Below are 18,117 nucleotides of genomic sequence, written 5' to 3' on the forward strand. Positions count from 1 at the left end.
GAAGGAGGGTACAAAATTCCATCTGCACACAATGTTAAAAACAAACGAATGGCACGTGCACTATTCTACAGCACATTTTCAATATTCTATTTCCAACCACGTGCTCAGTCCAGCAAGCTCTTCCTAGCATTGTTTTGCTTTGCTTCATTTCATCTTAAATGGCTTGGGTAGACTTTGTTCCTGCTAACTAAGCTATCTTTTTCGTTTCAGATCAAACGAACCCAGAGAACTTATTTTTACATTATCATCTTCAGATTTAGATTTCTGTTGCTTTTAATCCTGTCTTCGTGAAGGGGAAAGCCATGTGTACCATGACAGTTGATAAAACACCAAATCATGAAACTTTGCTTGCTCCCCACACCCCCGATCACTCACCAAAAAAAAAAAAAAAAAAAAAAAAAACTCTCAGGAATTGGGAAGAAAACTGGCAAACCTTAAAACAGAGCCAAGAGAGAAGGAGATGAGCTTAAAAGGACATGGAAATGGCAGAGAAGAGTGAAGATCCAGAGCAAAAGGAGAAAAGGCCATCCATGTATTCACTGGTGTGTGGCATGGTGCCATTCTGGTGACAAAGGATGCCATCACTGTCCATCTTTGGCTTACACAGAGGCCATAGACAGAACATTTTAGGCTACAGCCACTTCAGAATCTTTGTGGAAACTCCAAAATTCTTTAGTATATTTGTAATGGCAATTCCCTAAGGAAATGAAAATAAATTGGGGTGGATTCTGAAACTAGCAAAACTGCACAAAAGAAAACAAAAATGCTTGGCTCTTGATTCCACTGAGGACATTAACTGAGGGAGCATCCTATCTACAGTAAGTCAGTTGCTATCTAATCTGTTCGTCGTCATTCCTACCTGCCAAAGAGTATTTTTCTTTGGGGACTCATCTTCATTTTGATCTTCCATAACTGAAGTGTTCTAAGGGGGGAAAAACAGGTTATTTGAATTATACCAAGTTTTGAAAATCCTAAATAACTATAAGAAATAATTTTGAAAACTCAAACTACAGTGTACCAACACAAACCCAAGAACTATTTGGCTTTGTGGCTAACACATGCCATTTTGAGTCAAGGGAGATCTGCTGATCTTTCACAAACCAATGAAGTTAGTGGTTAGACAAAAGCAAACATAAAGTCATTATTTACAAAGGTTGGGTGTGCTCAGAAAAAAGGTTAAATTGTGGGAGTTAGGCTGAAGCTCGACCTCAGACATCACTATTTTTTTTACTTGTGGCAAGAAATTCCAAAGACCCATGAAGTTTCCGATGACTGCATAAAACATTTACTAAAAGGTCTGCTATTCAGTAATGCACCCCAAGGAATCAGCAATTAGAAGTAGCAAAGCCTTGGAAGGCCCCCTGCCTTCGCCTTTCCTCCCTTGATAGCCTTGTTTTTCTGGAATGGCTTTGCAATCTTCCCTAGCAAGCATGGTTGGTGCCCCAACCTTCTCCCTGAAGAAGAGTATGCTGTTAGCCAGTAACAATCTGGCTTGCCTTGGGAATGCATTAGCTTTTGATTTTTGTGTTTACTGCACAAAGAGGTACTGTGTAATTATTCTTTCTGGTGACCTAGTCGCTCAATAGATGCCCATTAACTAGAGATTATACATGATTGGATTTTCCCTTTTGAAGCTCCCACCTAATGGCTAAATGGAAACTTAATGAGAAGGGGAAGTGGGCTAGTTGTACTCTGAAAAGATTAACAACTCATTTATGGATAGCAGTCTCTCTAAGATTCCTTCCAAAACCTAAAATTGTAAGATGAGGGTATAAAATTTAAGCAACATTTATCTCACAGCATTATTCAGAAGGATACTATAGAGCTATTTAAGTTATCAGTGTTTGTAAGATCCTGTTTATTGCCTTTAGGGAATAAGCCTCTCTCAAATTTTCCCTATTTTTTGTTTATGTTCTTCAAGTCCTAAAATGTTTGAACTATCTACCCACTATTTCCAAACAAGCCATGTAGGAAAAGACCTAAGAATCACCACTGAACACTAGCCACTCTACAGGTCACACAACTGGCTCTGATCAGGGATGCAGTATGATGGAGTAGGAAAGCCAAAGGCTTTGAAGTCAAAGAGAAGTTGGATTCTTGATTTGGTCACTCACTCAATGTGTATGTGTGTGAGCTTGAGCAAGTTCTTTTACCCCTGGAACAAATACAAACACAGAGTTGTTGTGGGGATGGAGACTACCCTGTACAATGCTTAGTGCACAATGGGTATTCCCAAAAACATTACTTCACTCTGATTTGAAGATGCTACTTTTCCCCTGTGTTATCTTCTTAAGCTTTTCTGATTTCAAAGATGTTGACAGGATGGCTCCAGATGGCTGCCTATGGGGAAAATCACCTGGCTTTCTCAGTAAAATCCTATAAATCTCACAGCACCAAGGTCCACAATGAGAAAGAGGCAGAGGTGGGTGGAGGCTCTGTGTAAAAACCAACCATGAGTTAGAGAGAAAGGCAGTGTGTCCAAAGGTCCAAAACAGGGCTGGAGTTCTGAAAGCAGTAAGTAATCCTGAATGGGATGAAGAACAGGGTAACAAAGTATTTATGAAGGTCTCTCCACATAATCTTCTTTTTACTGCTATCTTGAAGGGACCTAAGGATTTAAAGCCAGCATGTTTCCTCAGGGGAATAAACAAAAGGAGAGCAGTGACTCAGTACCGCATCCCCTGAGTTTGGTAGTTACAATGTCTGTGCTCTAAGAGTGGTAAGGAGAAAGAATGGCTGGAAACATGAAAGGTACAGCATGGTAAGGAATGAGGAATTAAATGGAAGAGAGATGAGAAGTCAGTCCCCACCCCATGTCTCCAGTTATTGCAGAGGAAACATATGAGGGATGTATATACGTTTTAAACTAAAAGCTTATGAAATACAGGAACCAGAATCCTCCAGAGCTATTGTGACCTAAGACCTTTCCTCCTTCTTAAGAAGGAAACACAAGAACTGTCAGAAGTCCCTGTACACTACACAAGAAACAACTGTCTCTACAGTGAGAAAACGTCATTCTTCATTGATTCCAAAACAGAGAAATGATGCTTACTTATGCAGTTGAGAAGGAAACAATCCCCTGAAGAAAATACCAACATTCTCTAAGGCTTCATAAAAGGGGCTAGACATACAATTTAATAAAATTGTTTTTAATAAAGCATGGGTGCTGGAATAGTTCTCCCATCCTACATACTTTTCAACTTCTTTTACAAAAGTTTCAGGAGAAGACACCAAAGGGAAAATGCTGTTCTCAAGCTACAGTGACCAGAGGATCAATTTCAAAGAGGATTCCAGGCGATACAAAAGATGTCTGGAGAAAAAAGCATCCAAGAGTCTAATTAGGTTTGAGAAATTGCTATACGTGTCCTTATACTCTAGAGCGCGCTCTCTCTCACTCTCGCTCTGTGTGTGTCTGCATAAATGTATATATTCTATTCAGATATATATATTTTATATATCTATATAGATATAGATATATCTGTCTCTCAGAGGTTACAATACACTCCATTAGGATACGAAAGGCTCTATAATATACTATTATTTAAAAATTAGGTTAAATACATTTAATCCAACTTTCCCAAGTTTGTTGGACATGGACAGCCCCCCTTTTATAATAATCTTTATTAATAATAGCTCAGCACATATTAGCAAACACTGGACTAGAGCAATAGCCTGGCATAATTCCTTCTTCCCTTTTCACCAAATATGTTTGGAAGACAAAGGAAACACCCACTTTGGTAAATAAAATACAGTCCTCTCCTATTCCCCATCTTTCTCAGCTCGCTACAGGTTGAGCATCCCACATGCAAAAATCCCAATTCCAAAAGTATAATACAGATATTCTAAAATCTGAACATCCCTAAAATCAGTAACACTTTTGGTCCCAGGCAGATAAGGAACACTCATTCCATATATAGGGTCGCAGAAATAAGTGCTGATGGCAGGAATAGAAAATTCTCTTATGGAAGCCATAATTTATTTTCACTGTGAATTTTATTCTTTAAAGGCAAGAGACAAAAGGTCACAGGTTCAAGGGTGAGGTAAGAAAAAACAATGAGTTTCCCAAGAGAAAAGAAAGGTCATTCCCTACATCCAAACTCTCATGTGAAACCATGGCCAATCTGAGAGTTGAAATCCTCTTTAAATCTGCAACACTTGGGAGAAGGAAAAGTTATTTGAAATACCAACCAGTTTACTTTCTACCCTTCTCATCATTTCTCTCCTCTTATGTCTACCAAGGTGCATCACATATAAACAGATTAAAATGCAGACCCTCCTATTATTCTGATACTACTACCAATCAAAGATACAATCTAGGAAGAAGCAATTAGTCTCTCGGGCAGATCAAATATTAGTACTTTGACATTCTGAGATGGATATTTCTTTGTTGTGTGGGGTGTGGTGTGCATTATAGAATGTTAGCAGCATCCTTGGCCAGTACCTATACCAGGAGAATCCCACACCTCTGACTGTGAGAATCAAAAATGTCTCCAGATTGCCAAGTGTCCCAAGGAAGTGGCAGCATCCTTGGCCAGTACCTATACCAGGAGAATCCCACACCTTCAACTGTGAGAATCAAAAATGTCTCTAGATTGCCAAGTGTCCCAAGGAAGTGGGCTAAATCACTCTCTCCACTTGAAAACCAGTGTTCTAGGGATGTGAGCTCCTACACTTGTGCTGTGGGAGAATATACTAAAGCACTACCATCTCAAGCCTGGTTCTTCTTTCTCCATAGGCATCTTTCCTTGGCCCATGTGACAGTCTGCCATGCTCTTCACATACACCCTAACCGCACCATGGTAGGGTAATTCACGGAGTATGTTGATTTCTAAATCTGGGGGTATGTCCTGCTTGCCATTAAATTCATATTTGGAAACCATGGTTATCAGTGATTCTTTACTAGAGGTCCATGGACTCGGGGTGTGAATAAGGACTATAAATAACATGAAGCCACATATATATATATATATATATGTATAGCTGACCATGGAACAGAAGAAGCCTAGATATGTGTTTTTCTTTCAAGTTCTCCAAGTAATTTTGATCTATCTCTGCTCAAAAATTATTGCTGGCGCGGTGGCTCACACCTGTAATTCCAGCACATTGGGAGGTCAAAGTGAGCAGATTATGAGGTCAGTAGTTCAAGACCAACCTGGCCAACATGGTAAAACCCCATCGCTACTAAAAATTCAAAAATTAGCTGTGCGTGGTGACATGCACCTGTAGTCCCAGCTACTTGGGAGGCTCAGGCAGGAAAATCACTTGAACCCAGGAGGCGGAGGCTGCAGTGAGCCGAGATCGCACCACTGCACTCTAGCCTACGTGACAGAGCAAGACTCTGTCTCAAAAAAAAAAAAGAAAGAAAGAAAAGAAAACACAGGCACAAACAGTTACTCCGTCTTCATAAACTGAATTCTGAGCATAACTGGAAGTAGCATAAGTTTCCATTCTAAGGATGATTAGTTTGGATGGTTGTCTGGTTAATTAGTCAGGTCTCCAATCAGTTTACTTTCTAAAATCAGAAACACTTGGCCCCAGGCAGATAAGGGATACTCATTCCATATATACAGTCACAGGAATAAGTGGTGATGGCAAGAATAGAAAATTCTCTTATGGAAGCCATAATTTTTTACCCTCAGAGTCAGATCTGGAAATTTCATATCACTAATCACAAATATGTTCACTGAAAAAGGATGGGAAGAATAATCAAATTCCAAACACTGCTATTAAAAAAAAAAAAAAACAAACAAAAACAAAACTGAAGGGCTGAGCACAGTGGCTCGCTCCTGTAATCCCAGGCCAAGGTAGAAGGATAGCCTGAGGCGAGGAGTTTGAGACCATCCTGCACAACACAGACTCCATCTCTTAAAAAATGTAAAAATAAGCCAAGCCTCCTAACTACTCAGGAGGCTAAGGTGAGAGGATCTCAGAAGTTTGAGGCTGCAATAAGCTAAGATTGTGCCAATGCACTCCAGCCCAGGCAACAGAGCAAACTTCATCTCTATAAAAAAGTAGTAATAATAAACAAAATAAAAAATAACTGAAAATACATATAGTGTGGTTTTTTAATATGATGAACAGGTTAGCAAAAGTAACTTTCCTTGTTATCTGCGCATTTTCATGAACACTGCAACCCCAATACAAAAAGGCCTCACCCAGGCAAATAAATGCATTCTAAGTAGCCCAGATGTAAATTACATTTCTGAAATTGAATTCTATATAAAACCAAACAAAGCCTGAGAAATTGTACCCCATTGCATCATTATTCCAAAACAAACAAAAAAATCACACAGTATTATGACTTGAAAACTTGTCAAGATGTTTCCATCAACTGGGTAATTTAGCACAGCAATACTGCGTCTGCTATGGAATCTCAGCTACCACCTAGAATTCATTCTTTCTTCACAGCATTTCAGTAATCTTAGAATCTCTTCTGCACACCCTCCCTTCTCACTTTCATACTAATCAATAGAAGTGGTAGGCTGGTTCCAATGACCTAGCCTCCATTTTCATTTAGTTTATGTATAGGTACAACAGGCTCTTAGCAGTAATATATGTTTGCCAGTAGGAGCCACGAACTAACACAGAATATATTTCAATTGCAAAATTCCCTACTTTGAGAGTTATATGAGGAATCAATTTCTTACTTTAAAAATGCTGCAAATTCTGCATTAAGTAACTAACAGTTAAGAGTCACACAGCTAGTAAATGAGAGACACAAGATTCAGACCTAAATTTGTTCTACCCAGAAATCAATGTACTTTCCATACAGAAAAATATGTCTTGGGTGTTTTCCAACTGTTGGTTTTGGCCTATGAAATCAATTTAATAAACTGCAACCAGTATGTTTTAATAAAACAAAGCTGAATTGAGGAGACCCCTGTATACACAAAGGTAAGCATAATAACAAATTCATACAAAAAAGGCTAAAAGAAATGAGCAAAAACATAGCAGAAAAATTAAAATTAAAAGGAAAGCAAGGGTCTTTACTGCAAGGACAGCAATATTAATTAATTAATTAATTAAATATTTAAAATAATAGTTACGTTTTAAATTTCTGAAAAGCAAAGTTCAAAAAGAAGAGTGCTTTTTTTTAATTTTTTTAAAAGAGTCAGGGTTCCACTTTGTCACCCAGGCTGGAGTACAGAGGCATGATTCACAGCTCACTACAGTCTCAAACTCCTGGGCTCAAGCAATCCTCCCACCTCAGCCTCCTGAGCAGCTAGGACTTACAGGCTCACACCGTAACACCCAAATAATTTTTTAAAATTTTTTAGAGACAGGGTCTTGCTAAGTTGCACAGGCTCAAGTTATCCTCCTATCTCAGCCTCCCAAATTGCTGGGATTATAGGTGCAAGCCACCACTCCAAGCAACAGTACATAAAGGGGAAACGTTGGAAATTTTATTTTTTAAATAGTATTCCAGTTTTGATAGATGAAGAAGACCAAAAAGAAAGAAAGAAAGAAATGAGGGAGGGGGAAAAAGAACGGCTTAATTTACTAGATCTATCTCAAACTTTCTATTCAATAAAAGACTATACATTATTCTCAATTTTCCATGGAGCATTTTGTAAAACCTGATATACCATCCTAGGTCACAAAAACAAATCCCAAATATAGTTAGAAATCAGGAAGATATTATTATACACTTAAGATTAGGCCAAGCAGAAAAATCCAAATATATTCTACCAATTACTATTTGCTGTGAATTCCAAAGATAAACACATAGAATGATGACTGGCAAAGGCAAACCAAATACCTTTTTATTGTTATTGTTACCTATACCTAGGCCCCTAAAGCCTAAATCTTGCCAACACACTGCTGGGAATTAAAATCACTAGAAAGCCAGAAGCATTCATTTTGATTTTTTTTTTTTTTTTGAAGCATTCATTTTGAAAAAGAAGAGATAAGTTTGTCCAAAACAGCAATCCCTATCTCTCATACAAATATGGCAATTCAGAAGAAAGAAAGCCATATATGCATATACATTAACACAATCACCACCAAACAACTTGACTGGAAATCTTCCTCCAGACAAACGCTAAAATACAGGAACATACCAGTTATTTTCTTTCTGCCATCTCATAAAAATGTAAACTACTAATAAATTTTAAATCCACTGGGAGTTTGGTTAAAATTCCTGTTATATGGATTATTTTAGTGCAGTAAGTTTTCTCATAATTAATCTAAATTGTAGTTCTACTGAAATTTCTAACAAGAAATAATACTACAAGTATCTGAAAGAATGAATGTAGAACATTTTTCTTTTCATCATCACCAATCATGTGTGTGGTGTGTGTTTGTGTGTGTGTGTGTGTGTGTGCGCGTATGTGTGTCAGAGTCTCGCTCTGTCACCTAGGCTAGAGTGCAGTGGCATGATCCCAGCTCACTGCAACCTCTGCCTCCCAGGTTCAAGCAATTCTCGTGACTCAGCCTCTCAAGTAGCTGGGACTACAGGCGTGCGCCACCATGGCAGGCTAATTTTTGTACTTTTAGTAGAGATGGTTTCGTCATGTTGTCCAGGCTGGTCTTGAACTCCTGGCTTCAAATGATCTGCCCACGTCAGCCTCCCAAAGTGCTGGAGTTACAGGCTGAGTCACCACACCCAGCCTGGATAACAAAGCTTTTAACCAATTTTTAGTTAGACTTTTTCTTACTGATTTCTAGAAATTATATATATATACTAGAATGAACTTCTTTCTCAAATATATTATTACAAAGGTCTTCTCCCAATCTGTGGCTTAACTTTTCATTCTCTTAATGGTGTCTTTTGATAAACAGAATTTTAATGAAGTTTAATATATCAATTATTTCCTTTATTATTTATGCTTTCTGTATCTTGCTCAAGAAATCTTTTCTCTCCTAACGTCATAAAGATGTTCTTCCACACCTAAAAGTTTTATTTTACTTTGTACATTTTCATTTAAAATTCATCTTTATTGATTTTAAAGTAAAGCAGAAATTAAGATTCATATTTTTAAAATTTAAGTCCCTGTTTTTCCAATTCGAGACTGCAATCCATTATAGTTTAAAATATCAATTTAAGGAATAACCAGCATTTAAAAAAAAAAAAGCTTAAGTAGAATAGAGCACATATTATATCCTCTACTTCAATTCTACGATGCATTTTTTTCGCATTTTAACATCTCTGAAAGAGATGTTTCTTATAATCAATATCTTACAATTAAAAATGGGAGCAATTTTCCTGAATATATAGGCATAACACATACACACGTGATAGCAGCAAGAGGCAAACCAAATCCTAGACGGAAAGGGGTGGGTCCCCGGTGAAACCCCACCTTCAAGCTAAAAATAGCCTGAAGCCTGAAGACCCAGCTGCTGGTTCTGGATGAAGCCCAAGACCCGGGGTGAGAATTTCTATTCCTGTTTACCAGCTCTTTCCCAATTGGTTATTTCTGAATAACGCTTTTTAATCAATCAAACGTTGCCTTTTCCAATGCTACCTCTGGCCCACACCTCTCCCATTCTGTGCCTATTAAAAGCCTCAAACTCAGCCACACTGGGGGACTACCCCGACTTAGAGTAGTGGACTACCCGTTTTGGGTGTCCTCTCTGCTGAGAACTGTTCCCTTGCTCAACAAAAGTCTCCATCCTGCTCACTCTCAGGTTGTGAGCATAACCTCATCCTTCTTGATGCACGACAGGAATTTAGGACCCACCGAATCCAGTACAAAAAAGGTTGTAATACTGTAGTCCTCCGCCAGGCGGCCACGGGATTAAGGTAGCTCTAACACAAATGGGCTGAAACGCCGGCGCCTGCCGCCCCCTACCCCCACGCCCCCACCAGCCCCTGCCCAGCTGGGCGAGCTACGGGAAGGAGAGAAGAGCTACAACTCTTCTGGCGACCCAGAGCTCGGCACTCCCTGAGCCAGAGCTGTGACATGCTGTAACACCCAGGTTGGGGTCCCCCGGTTGCTGGGTCTCCAAAACCTTGTCCAGATGCCGGTGTCCAAGGCAGAAGCAGGTTGCGGCACACCTGGCCGAGGAGCAGACTGAGGGTGGGACCAGGGCCAGGGCCAAGCCAAGAGCAGCCCGCCAGGCTGTACCTCCAACAGCAAGCCAGGAGCGGAGCGAGGCCCTGGGCGGGGCACTGCCAGTTGCAAAGGTCTCCAGCTGGAGAAGCAGCACTGAAAAACTCTTGCATCATATGCGCATATATATACACACACACATATATTACACACACACAAATAAATACACATCTCATGTACACTAGGTATAAACATAAATTTCATTTCTTACTTTGAAAACCCCTGAAAAACCCTGGTAAAGGTCAGTAGAGAATAAGAAATCCCATACTGCAAAAGTTACCACTTTTTCAGTTTGCTTTCAATTCTAATTCCATCAAAAGATATTTTCACATCTCTCCAATACCTGCTATTGCCTGTTTTTAACAAAAAGAGCTGGCCTACTGTTCAATTTTCTGTTAAAAACAAAAAACAAAAAAACTCTATCTGGCTAAAATGTCATATGGGTTTTTGGTTTGGGGTTTGTTGTTTTTGAGACAAAGTCATGTCCTGTCATCCAGGATATAGTGCAGTGGCACGATCACAGTTCACTGCAGCCTCGATTTCCTGAGCTTAAGCAATCTTCCAGCCTCAGCCTCCCAAGTAGTTGGGGCCACAGGCACATGCCACCATACCTGGCTAATTTTTTAATTTTTCTTTTATGGAGACAAGATCTCAGTGTGCTGCACAGGTTGGGGTTTTTTTTAATGGTACTTACTTTTACACTAATCTATGCCAGTAAGCACCACTGATTTTCCAGTCATGCAGTGATTATAGTTCCTTTTTCTGATTCACTTTAAAAAGCATATTTTAAAAACATGGTCAGTAGGTTTAAAAAAAAAAAAACAAATGGTATGCAGACGTGTCAAAAATTGTGAGAGTTGTACTTAACTGCCCAAAGTCAGGGAAACACTATTTTAGATGAACAATGATAGGGGACAAGGTCTAAACTATTTTAAGTGGGAAAAAAGCAAGTCAAAATATATCTGTACAATCTCATCTTTACAAATAAAATGTATTTTAGTATCTACAAAAGCAACCATGTGCTTACAATATTATCTCTATAATTTTTATTTTATTTTTGCTTAAATATCCTACCTAAATTTTCCTTAAAGTAGACCTATATCTTTTTAATAGCAAGGAAAAGTGATTTGGAAGTTTAAAAAGTAAGCAAAAGGATTCACACAAAGACCCCAGATATAGGTAGTCTAGGGAAACAGAAACTCTTACTGAAAGGTCCAGCAGTGCTGCACTCCACTTGACCTGTCTGTGCCTACGTCTTCATCCATAAAACTGAGGTGAAAAAGGGACCTCCCTGGCAGAGTGAGAAAATTTTAAAAGATAATCCTAGCACCCAAGAAGGGCTCTGACAGTTTGGATCTGTGTCCCCACCCAAACCTCTTGTCAAATCGTAATCCCCAATGTTGAAGGTGGGGCCTGGTGGGAGGTGACTGAATCAGGGGGGCAGTTTCTCATGGTTTAACACCATCCCCCTTGGTGCTGTCATGACAAGAGTGAGTTCTTATGAGATCTGATTGTTTAAAAGTATGTAGCACCTCATCCCTCTCTTCCTCCTGCTCTGACCATGTGAAGTGCCAGCTTCCCCTTGGCCTTCTGACATAACTGAAGCCAAGCAGATGCTGCCATGCTTCCTGTACAGCCTGCAGAACCATGAGCCAATTAAACCCCTTTTCCTTACAAATTACCCAGTCTCAGGTATTTCTTTTGGTTTTTTGTTTTGTTTTGTTTTGTTTTTTGAGAAGGAAGAAGTTTATTCAGGTATTTCTTTATAGCAGTGTGAGAACAGACTAATAGAGGCTCCTTTAGTCAAATTTAACCTGCACAGGGCAGAGATATTTGGCTGTTTTATTCAATCTGTATCCTTAGTACTTAGAATAATTCCTGGCATACTACTTAAGAAGTATAATAAATGCTTAATGATGAATATTAGCTACAGTTACTATAATCTTCCTATTATTTAATCATAGTGAAAAAGTAGTCATTTGGTTTCTACTTTATTCCTTTCCCCCATTTTCCAAAATTGTCCACAGTGAGCAAGAATTCAAAATAGAAGGGAAGAAAAACATGCAACACCATTCTGGTCCTCACAAAAAGTTGTAAGAAACAAAGTCTACTTTCAAATGGGTAGTCATCCTTACCTCCCCCAAAGTATAAGTATATAAAAGAGGAAAATTTATTTATTATCTGAGTGTTTAAAAAAATCCAAAAGAAGGATAGATGAGTCTGCTAGAGTCTCCCAGAGAAAGCAAACAAGGGCAGAGCATGCTCATACAAGCTCCTGGGGCTTCACACTTTGAAGACAGCTTTAAAAGCAAAACTTGTAAAACTTTTTACATTCACTGAGGAAGCCAGAAAAGAAAGTGCTTTAGAAACAGTAACAGAAAAACAGCCAAAACATACTTAGTCATGAAGAATGGCACCACTGAGGAAGTCAGTCAGCTAAAGTGTAAAGAAGAGTTCCATAAGCCACACATCCCCAATGCAAATCCCAAGCCCTGCCAATTACAAACTGTGACTTAGGGTAAGTTACTGAACCACGCTCTTGGGTTCAGTTCCCTCTTTTTATAAAATACGGATAATACTGCCTATGTTGCAGGAATAAAAGTAACATATGCAAAGCAACTACAACACAACACTGCTCAGAGGGGAAAAAAAATAATAGAACTGGAAACTTTTATTCTTGCTTCTACTATAAATCATTTTAAAAGAAACATGAAAGCATCTATCAATAGTATCAGCCAAAGCCAGAGAAATACCATACATGCCACATCACAATCATTTTCTATATGTGTAACTTAGCAGATTCATACAGGATTCAAACATAAAACCTACCCAAGAAATTATAAAGCAATGAATTATAATAGTAGCTACCACTTATTGAGAGATTGTATCATTCAATGAAAACCGAGAAAAGAAATCTAAACCTGACAAAAGCTTAAGTTAAAGACTAAGAGACGATTAATTGAACACAATACCAATCAAAAACCCAGCAAGCTTGTTCTCTCCAACTATGTTCCCCACCCCCTCCCCACCCCAAAAAAAGAGCTGACTGTAAAATTTATATGGAAATATAAAGGGCCAAGAAGAACCAAGTCAATCTGGAAGAATGAAGCTAGAAGATTTATACTATGAGATATCAAGATCTACTATACACCTGCTGTAACTAAAACAGTGTTATATAGAAATAAAGGTAGGCAAACAGATTAATGGAACGAAACAGCATTCAAATACAGATCCACACATATAAGGTCACCAGATTAAAACACCAAGGTGGCACACTTCAGTGCAGTGGGAAAAGAATGGTCTTCTGACTAAAAGACTCTATCACCTAGATATTCTTAACATATTTTGGGACCTACCCTCATACAAAGAAACACAAAAAAATCTATTCTCGATAGACTGCAGATCTAAGTTTAAAAGATAAAACAGTAAAGTTTTTAGAAGAAGTTATAGAACATCTTCATGACCTGAGACTAGGCAAAACTTTTTTAAACAGTACACAACTGCTAACCACAAAGAAAACTGTAATAAATTAGACTATATTAAAATAATTTCTGTTCACTGAAAACAGAAATTGAAAATGTTTTAAAACTGATTGATGGTGATGGTGCATCACTGGACTACATATGTGGATTAGTTTTGTGATAGGCAAAATATACTACAATATATCTCAATTATTCCAAAGGAACTAGATGTAAGCGAAAAAAGGCAGCTGAGCGCAGTGGCTCACACCTGTAATCCCAGCACTTTGGGAGGCCAAGGCAGGCAGATCACAAGGTCAAGAGATCGAAACCATCCTGGCCAACATGATGAAACCCCGTCTCTATTAAAAATACAAAAAAAAAATTTAGCTGGCCATAGTGGCACACAACTGTAGTCCCAGCTACTCAGGAGGCTGAGACAGGAGAATTGCTTGAACCCAGAAGGCAGAGATTGCAGTGAGCTGAGATCATGCCACTGCACTCCAGCCTAGCGACAGAGTGAGACTCCATCTCAAAAAGAGAAGAGGAAAAGAGAAAAGAAAAGACAAGAAAAAAAAAGAAAAGAAACTAATCGAAAAAGGCAGGGCCGAGCGTGGTGGCTCAAGCCTGTAATTCCAACACTTTGAGAGGCCAAGGCAGGCAGATCACCTGAGGTCGGGAGTTCAAGATCAACCTGATCAACATGGAGAAACCCCACTACTAAAAATACAAAATTAGCTGGGCATGGTGGCACATGCTTGTAATCCCAGCTACTCGGGAGATCACTTGAACCCAGGAGGTAGAGGTTGCAATGAGCCAAGATTGCACCATTGCACTCAAGCCTGGGCAACAAAAGTGAAACCCCATCTAAAAAATAAAAAACAGGAAAGAAAAAAGAAAAAGGGCAACCCACAGAGCAAGAAAAGAGTGGCAATACAAGCAGAATTGTTTTTAACTCACTTCAAATCAAGGAAAAAGCAATCACACACATACCAAATTTTTAAATGGGCAAAAGACTTGCACAGGCACATCACAAAAGAAAATATACAAATGAAGTTTTTTTAAAAAGGAAAAAATCAAAATACTGTCACCTATGACACCTAGGGATAACCACTATATCATTTTGGTACACAGACTGAAAACTGCATATGTGTAAGTGAAAATTATTTAAAACATGCTCTTCAGTAACTGTTTTGTCCATGTGTCATGCATATTTTTCCAAATCACTGTAGTTTTACATTTTCATTTTGGGAGGAGGGATGGAGTCTCGCTCTGTTGCACAGGCTGGAGTGCAGTGGCGTGATCTCAGCTCACTACAACCTCCACCTCCCATGTTCAAGCAATTCTCCTGCCTCAGCCTCCTGAGTAGCTGGGACTACAAGCGCACGCCACCATGCCCAGCTAAATTTTTATTTTTAGTAAAGATGAGGTTTCACCATGTTGCCCAGGCTGGTCTTACTATTAAACACAACACTGCAATGAACTTTCATGCCTACTTTGACAATGACCTCTTGGTCAAATTTAGAAATCCATGAGATCCAAAAGAATGTGTGTTTCATAAGTGGATGGCTGAACTGAATTTCCTTTGCTAATTCCTTGACTACTAATGATTTGTTTTCATCATAAAAGACTTTATATTACAAGTTATTAAATCTAAGGGTCAATTCTCATTCCTCCTATTTCTTCACTTATCAGCAAGGGTGAATACTTCCATCTTCTTGATATACTTTATTCACTTGACTTCCAGGACTCTAACCTAGTTCTCAAAACTTCACTACAAGAAATGTTAAAGTTCTTCAGACAAAAACAAAAGAAAACTTGAGTCTAGTAAAGAAATGAAGACATAAATGAAGAGAATGAAGAGAAAAACAGTAAAAATGAGAATGCATATATGTTAATTTCTTCTCTTCTTTAAATTTCTAGAAAATATGACTAACTGAAAAGTATAAAATATTGCAGAAAAAATCAAAGACACAAATAATAGAAAAGACAATTTGCGTTCATGGATTGCAAGACTTAATATTAAGATCTTCGTACCACCCACAACAATCTACAGGTTTAATGCAATCCCTATAAAAATTCCAACGATGTTTTTTGCCGAAGTAGTAAAATCAACCATAAAATTCATTAGCAATTTCAAGGGACTCAGAACAGACAAAATAATCTTGAAACACAAGAATGAAATTGGACTTCAATTAGCTTTGAAAAGCTGGTTTGAAAATTTACTACAAGGCTATTTGTAACCAAAACCGTGGAACTAGTATAAAGACATATGTATATATCAATGGGACAGAATAGATGATTATAATACGTGCATTTCGAGCATTTGAAAATATTCAAGATCTACTCATGTTTAAAAACAATTAGACTACTTCCTCAGTATGATAAAGGTCATATAATGAAACCCTAATATCATACTCAATGTTTAAACGTGGAACATTTTCCCCTTGTCCTGAAGGACAAAGTGAGAACATCCATTCATGCTTCTGGTGTGAATTCAAATTGGTGAATTTGATCCGGTGCAGTGGCTCACACCTGTAATCCCAGCAGTTTGAGAGCCCGAGGCCAGTGAATCACTTGAGGTCAGGAGTTCAAGACGAGCCTGGCCAACATGGTAAACCCCCCCATCTCTACTAAAAATACAAAAATTAGCTGGGTGTAGTGGTACATGCATATAATCCCAGCTACTGGGGAAGCAGAGGCAGGAGAATCATTTGAACCTGGGAGATGGAGGCTGCAGTGAGGTCATGCCACTGCACTCCAGCCTCAGTGACAGACCAAAACTCTATCTTAAAAAAATAGGCCAGGCACGGTGGCTCACACCTGTAATCCCAGCACTTTAGGAAGCGTAGGTGGGTAGATCATTTGAGGTCAGGAGTTCAAGACCTGCCTGGCCAACATGGTGAAACCCCATCTTTACTAAAAATATTTTTTAAATGAGGCAGTGTGGTGGTGTGTGCCTGTAATCTCAGCTACTTGGGAGACTGAGACACAAGAATCACTTGAACCCCTGAGTGGAGGTTAGAGTGAGCTGAGATCGCACCACTGCATTCCAGCCTAGGTGACAGAGTGAGACTCTGTCTCAAAAAAATAAGAAAATAAATAAATAAATAAATAAATTTGTGAATTTGAAATTGAAAATCACAAATTTCACTAGTTACAGTCAATACAACAGGGCAATAAAAAGAAAACATTAATAACAAAAAGAATGTAGACCGTCTAACTAGAAAATCCTGCTGAATCTACAAAATAAAAGTGATAGGATATTAATGAATTCACAGGACACAAAGACTGCAACAAAAGGAAGCTACATAAAGCTCAAGCTCTCAACATCACTAAAAGGCACAAAACAGAAGCAGAAAATTAAACAAATCCTAGTACATTCTTATGCTCCAGCCATAAATCTTCATGACTATCAAGGTCAGTTCAGGAAAACTGTGCAGAAGAAAAAAGGAAGAAAACAAGCAGCAGATAAAAGACTAACATACAATCACATTAAGTGTGAAAATACTTAAAAATTGTCTTGCTAGTTCAGAGTTAATTACAGATAAAGGACTTAAAAAGAAGATACAAGATGCAAAAAGGCAGTCTTCAAAAGATCAGTTTTTAGAAGAAAAGTGTCAGTTTTTAGGAGAAAAGTGTACAAACAAAAGCCAAATAGAGGAGAATTTATTCAACGTGATAAAGAACATCTGCAAAAAACCTACAGCTAATGTCATACTTTTTGGTGAAAAAGTTGACACCTTCCCACTAAAATCAGGAATACGGTAAGAATGTTCCCTCTCAACACTTTTTCAACATCATCCTAGAAGTTCTAGCTAATGCAACAAGGTAAGAAAAGTAAATTAAAAATATACAGATTGGGAAAAAAGAAATAAAACTGTTTTGGTTCACAGGTGATATGACTGTCTATGTAGAAAAACTGAAACAATTAACAAAACAGCCCCTGGAACTAATAAGTGATTATAGCATATATGCAGTATACATGGTTAATATATGAAAAGTCAATCACTTTCCTATATACCAGCAATGAATGAATGAAATGTGAAATAAAAAACATATTACCATTTATATAAACACCTATAATTAGGAATAAATCTAACAATATACACAAGATATCCATGAGGAAAACTATAAAACCTTCATGAAGAAAATCAAAGAACTAAATTAATGAAGAGATATTCCATGTTCATGCAAAGGAAGATTCCATAATGTCAAGACATCAGTTCTTCCCAACTGGATCTATAGAGTCAATGCAATCTCTATCAAAATCCAGCAACTTATTTTTTGGATATTGAAATGACTCTAAGGTTTACATGGAGAGGCTAAAAATAAATAAATAAAAATAACAAACACAATTGAAGGAGAAGAACAAAGTTCAAGGAATGATACTGCCCGACTTCAAAAGGCACTATAAACTACAGTATTGACAAAAATGAAAGTGTGGTACTGGCAACAGAATACATAGCTAGATCAATGGAACAGAACTGAGGGCCCAGATAATAGACTCACATAAATATAGTCAACTGATCTTTGACTGTGGAGCAAAGTCAATGCAATGAAGAGTCTTGTCAACAAATGAACAGCTATATGCAAAAAAATGAATC

General features: G+C 38.2%; 1 protein-coding gene across 7 annotated transcripts in view; it reads right to left on the reverse strand.

Annotated features, from left to right (window-relative positions):
• FBXW11 (F-box and WD repeat domain containing 11) overlaps positions 1-18,117 on the reverse strand; it is a 135,402-nt gene that overhangs the window by 46,352 nt on the left and 70,933 nt on the right. For 4 of the 7 annotated variants that reach the window (XM_012461134.2, XM_012461130.2, XM_012461135.2 and 1 more), the window contains one exon: positions 860-922. The exons of the other annotated variants lie outside the window; for them this stretch is intronic. In XM_012461134.2, coding sequence (XP_012316557.1) covers positions 860-922 — 63 coding nt within the window. The remainder of the gene's footprint in view (positions 1-859; positions 923-18,117) is intronic. 7 annotated transcript variants of the gene reach the window in all.

This window comes from Aotus nancymaae, unplaced genomic scaffold (assembly GCF_030222135.1).
Source record: "Aotus nancymaae isolate 86718 unplaced genomic scaffold, 86718_ANA_hifiasm-v0.15.2.pri h1tg000015l_1, whole genome shotgun sequence".
Classification (NCBI taxonomy): Eukaryota; Metazoa; Chordata; class Mammalia; order Primates; family Aotidae; genus Aotus; species Aotus nancymaae.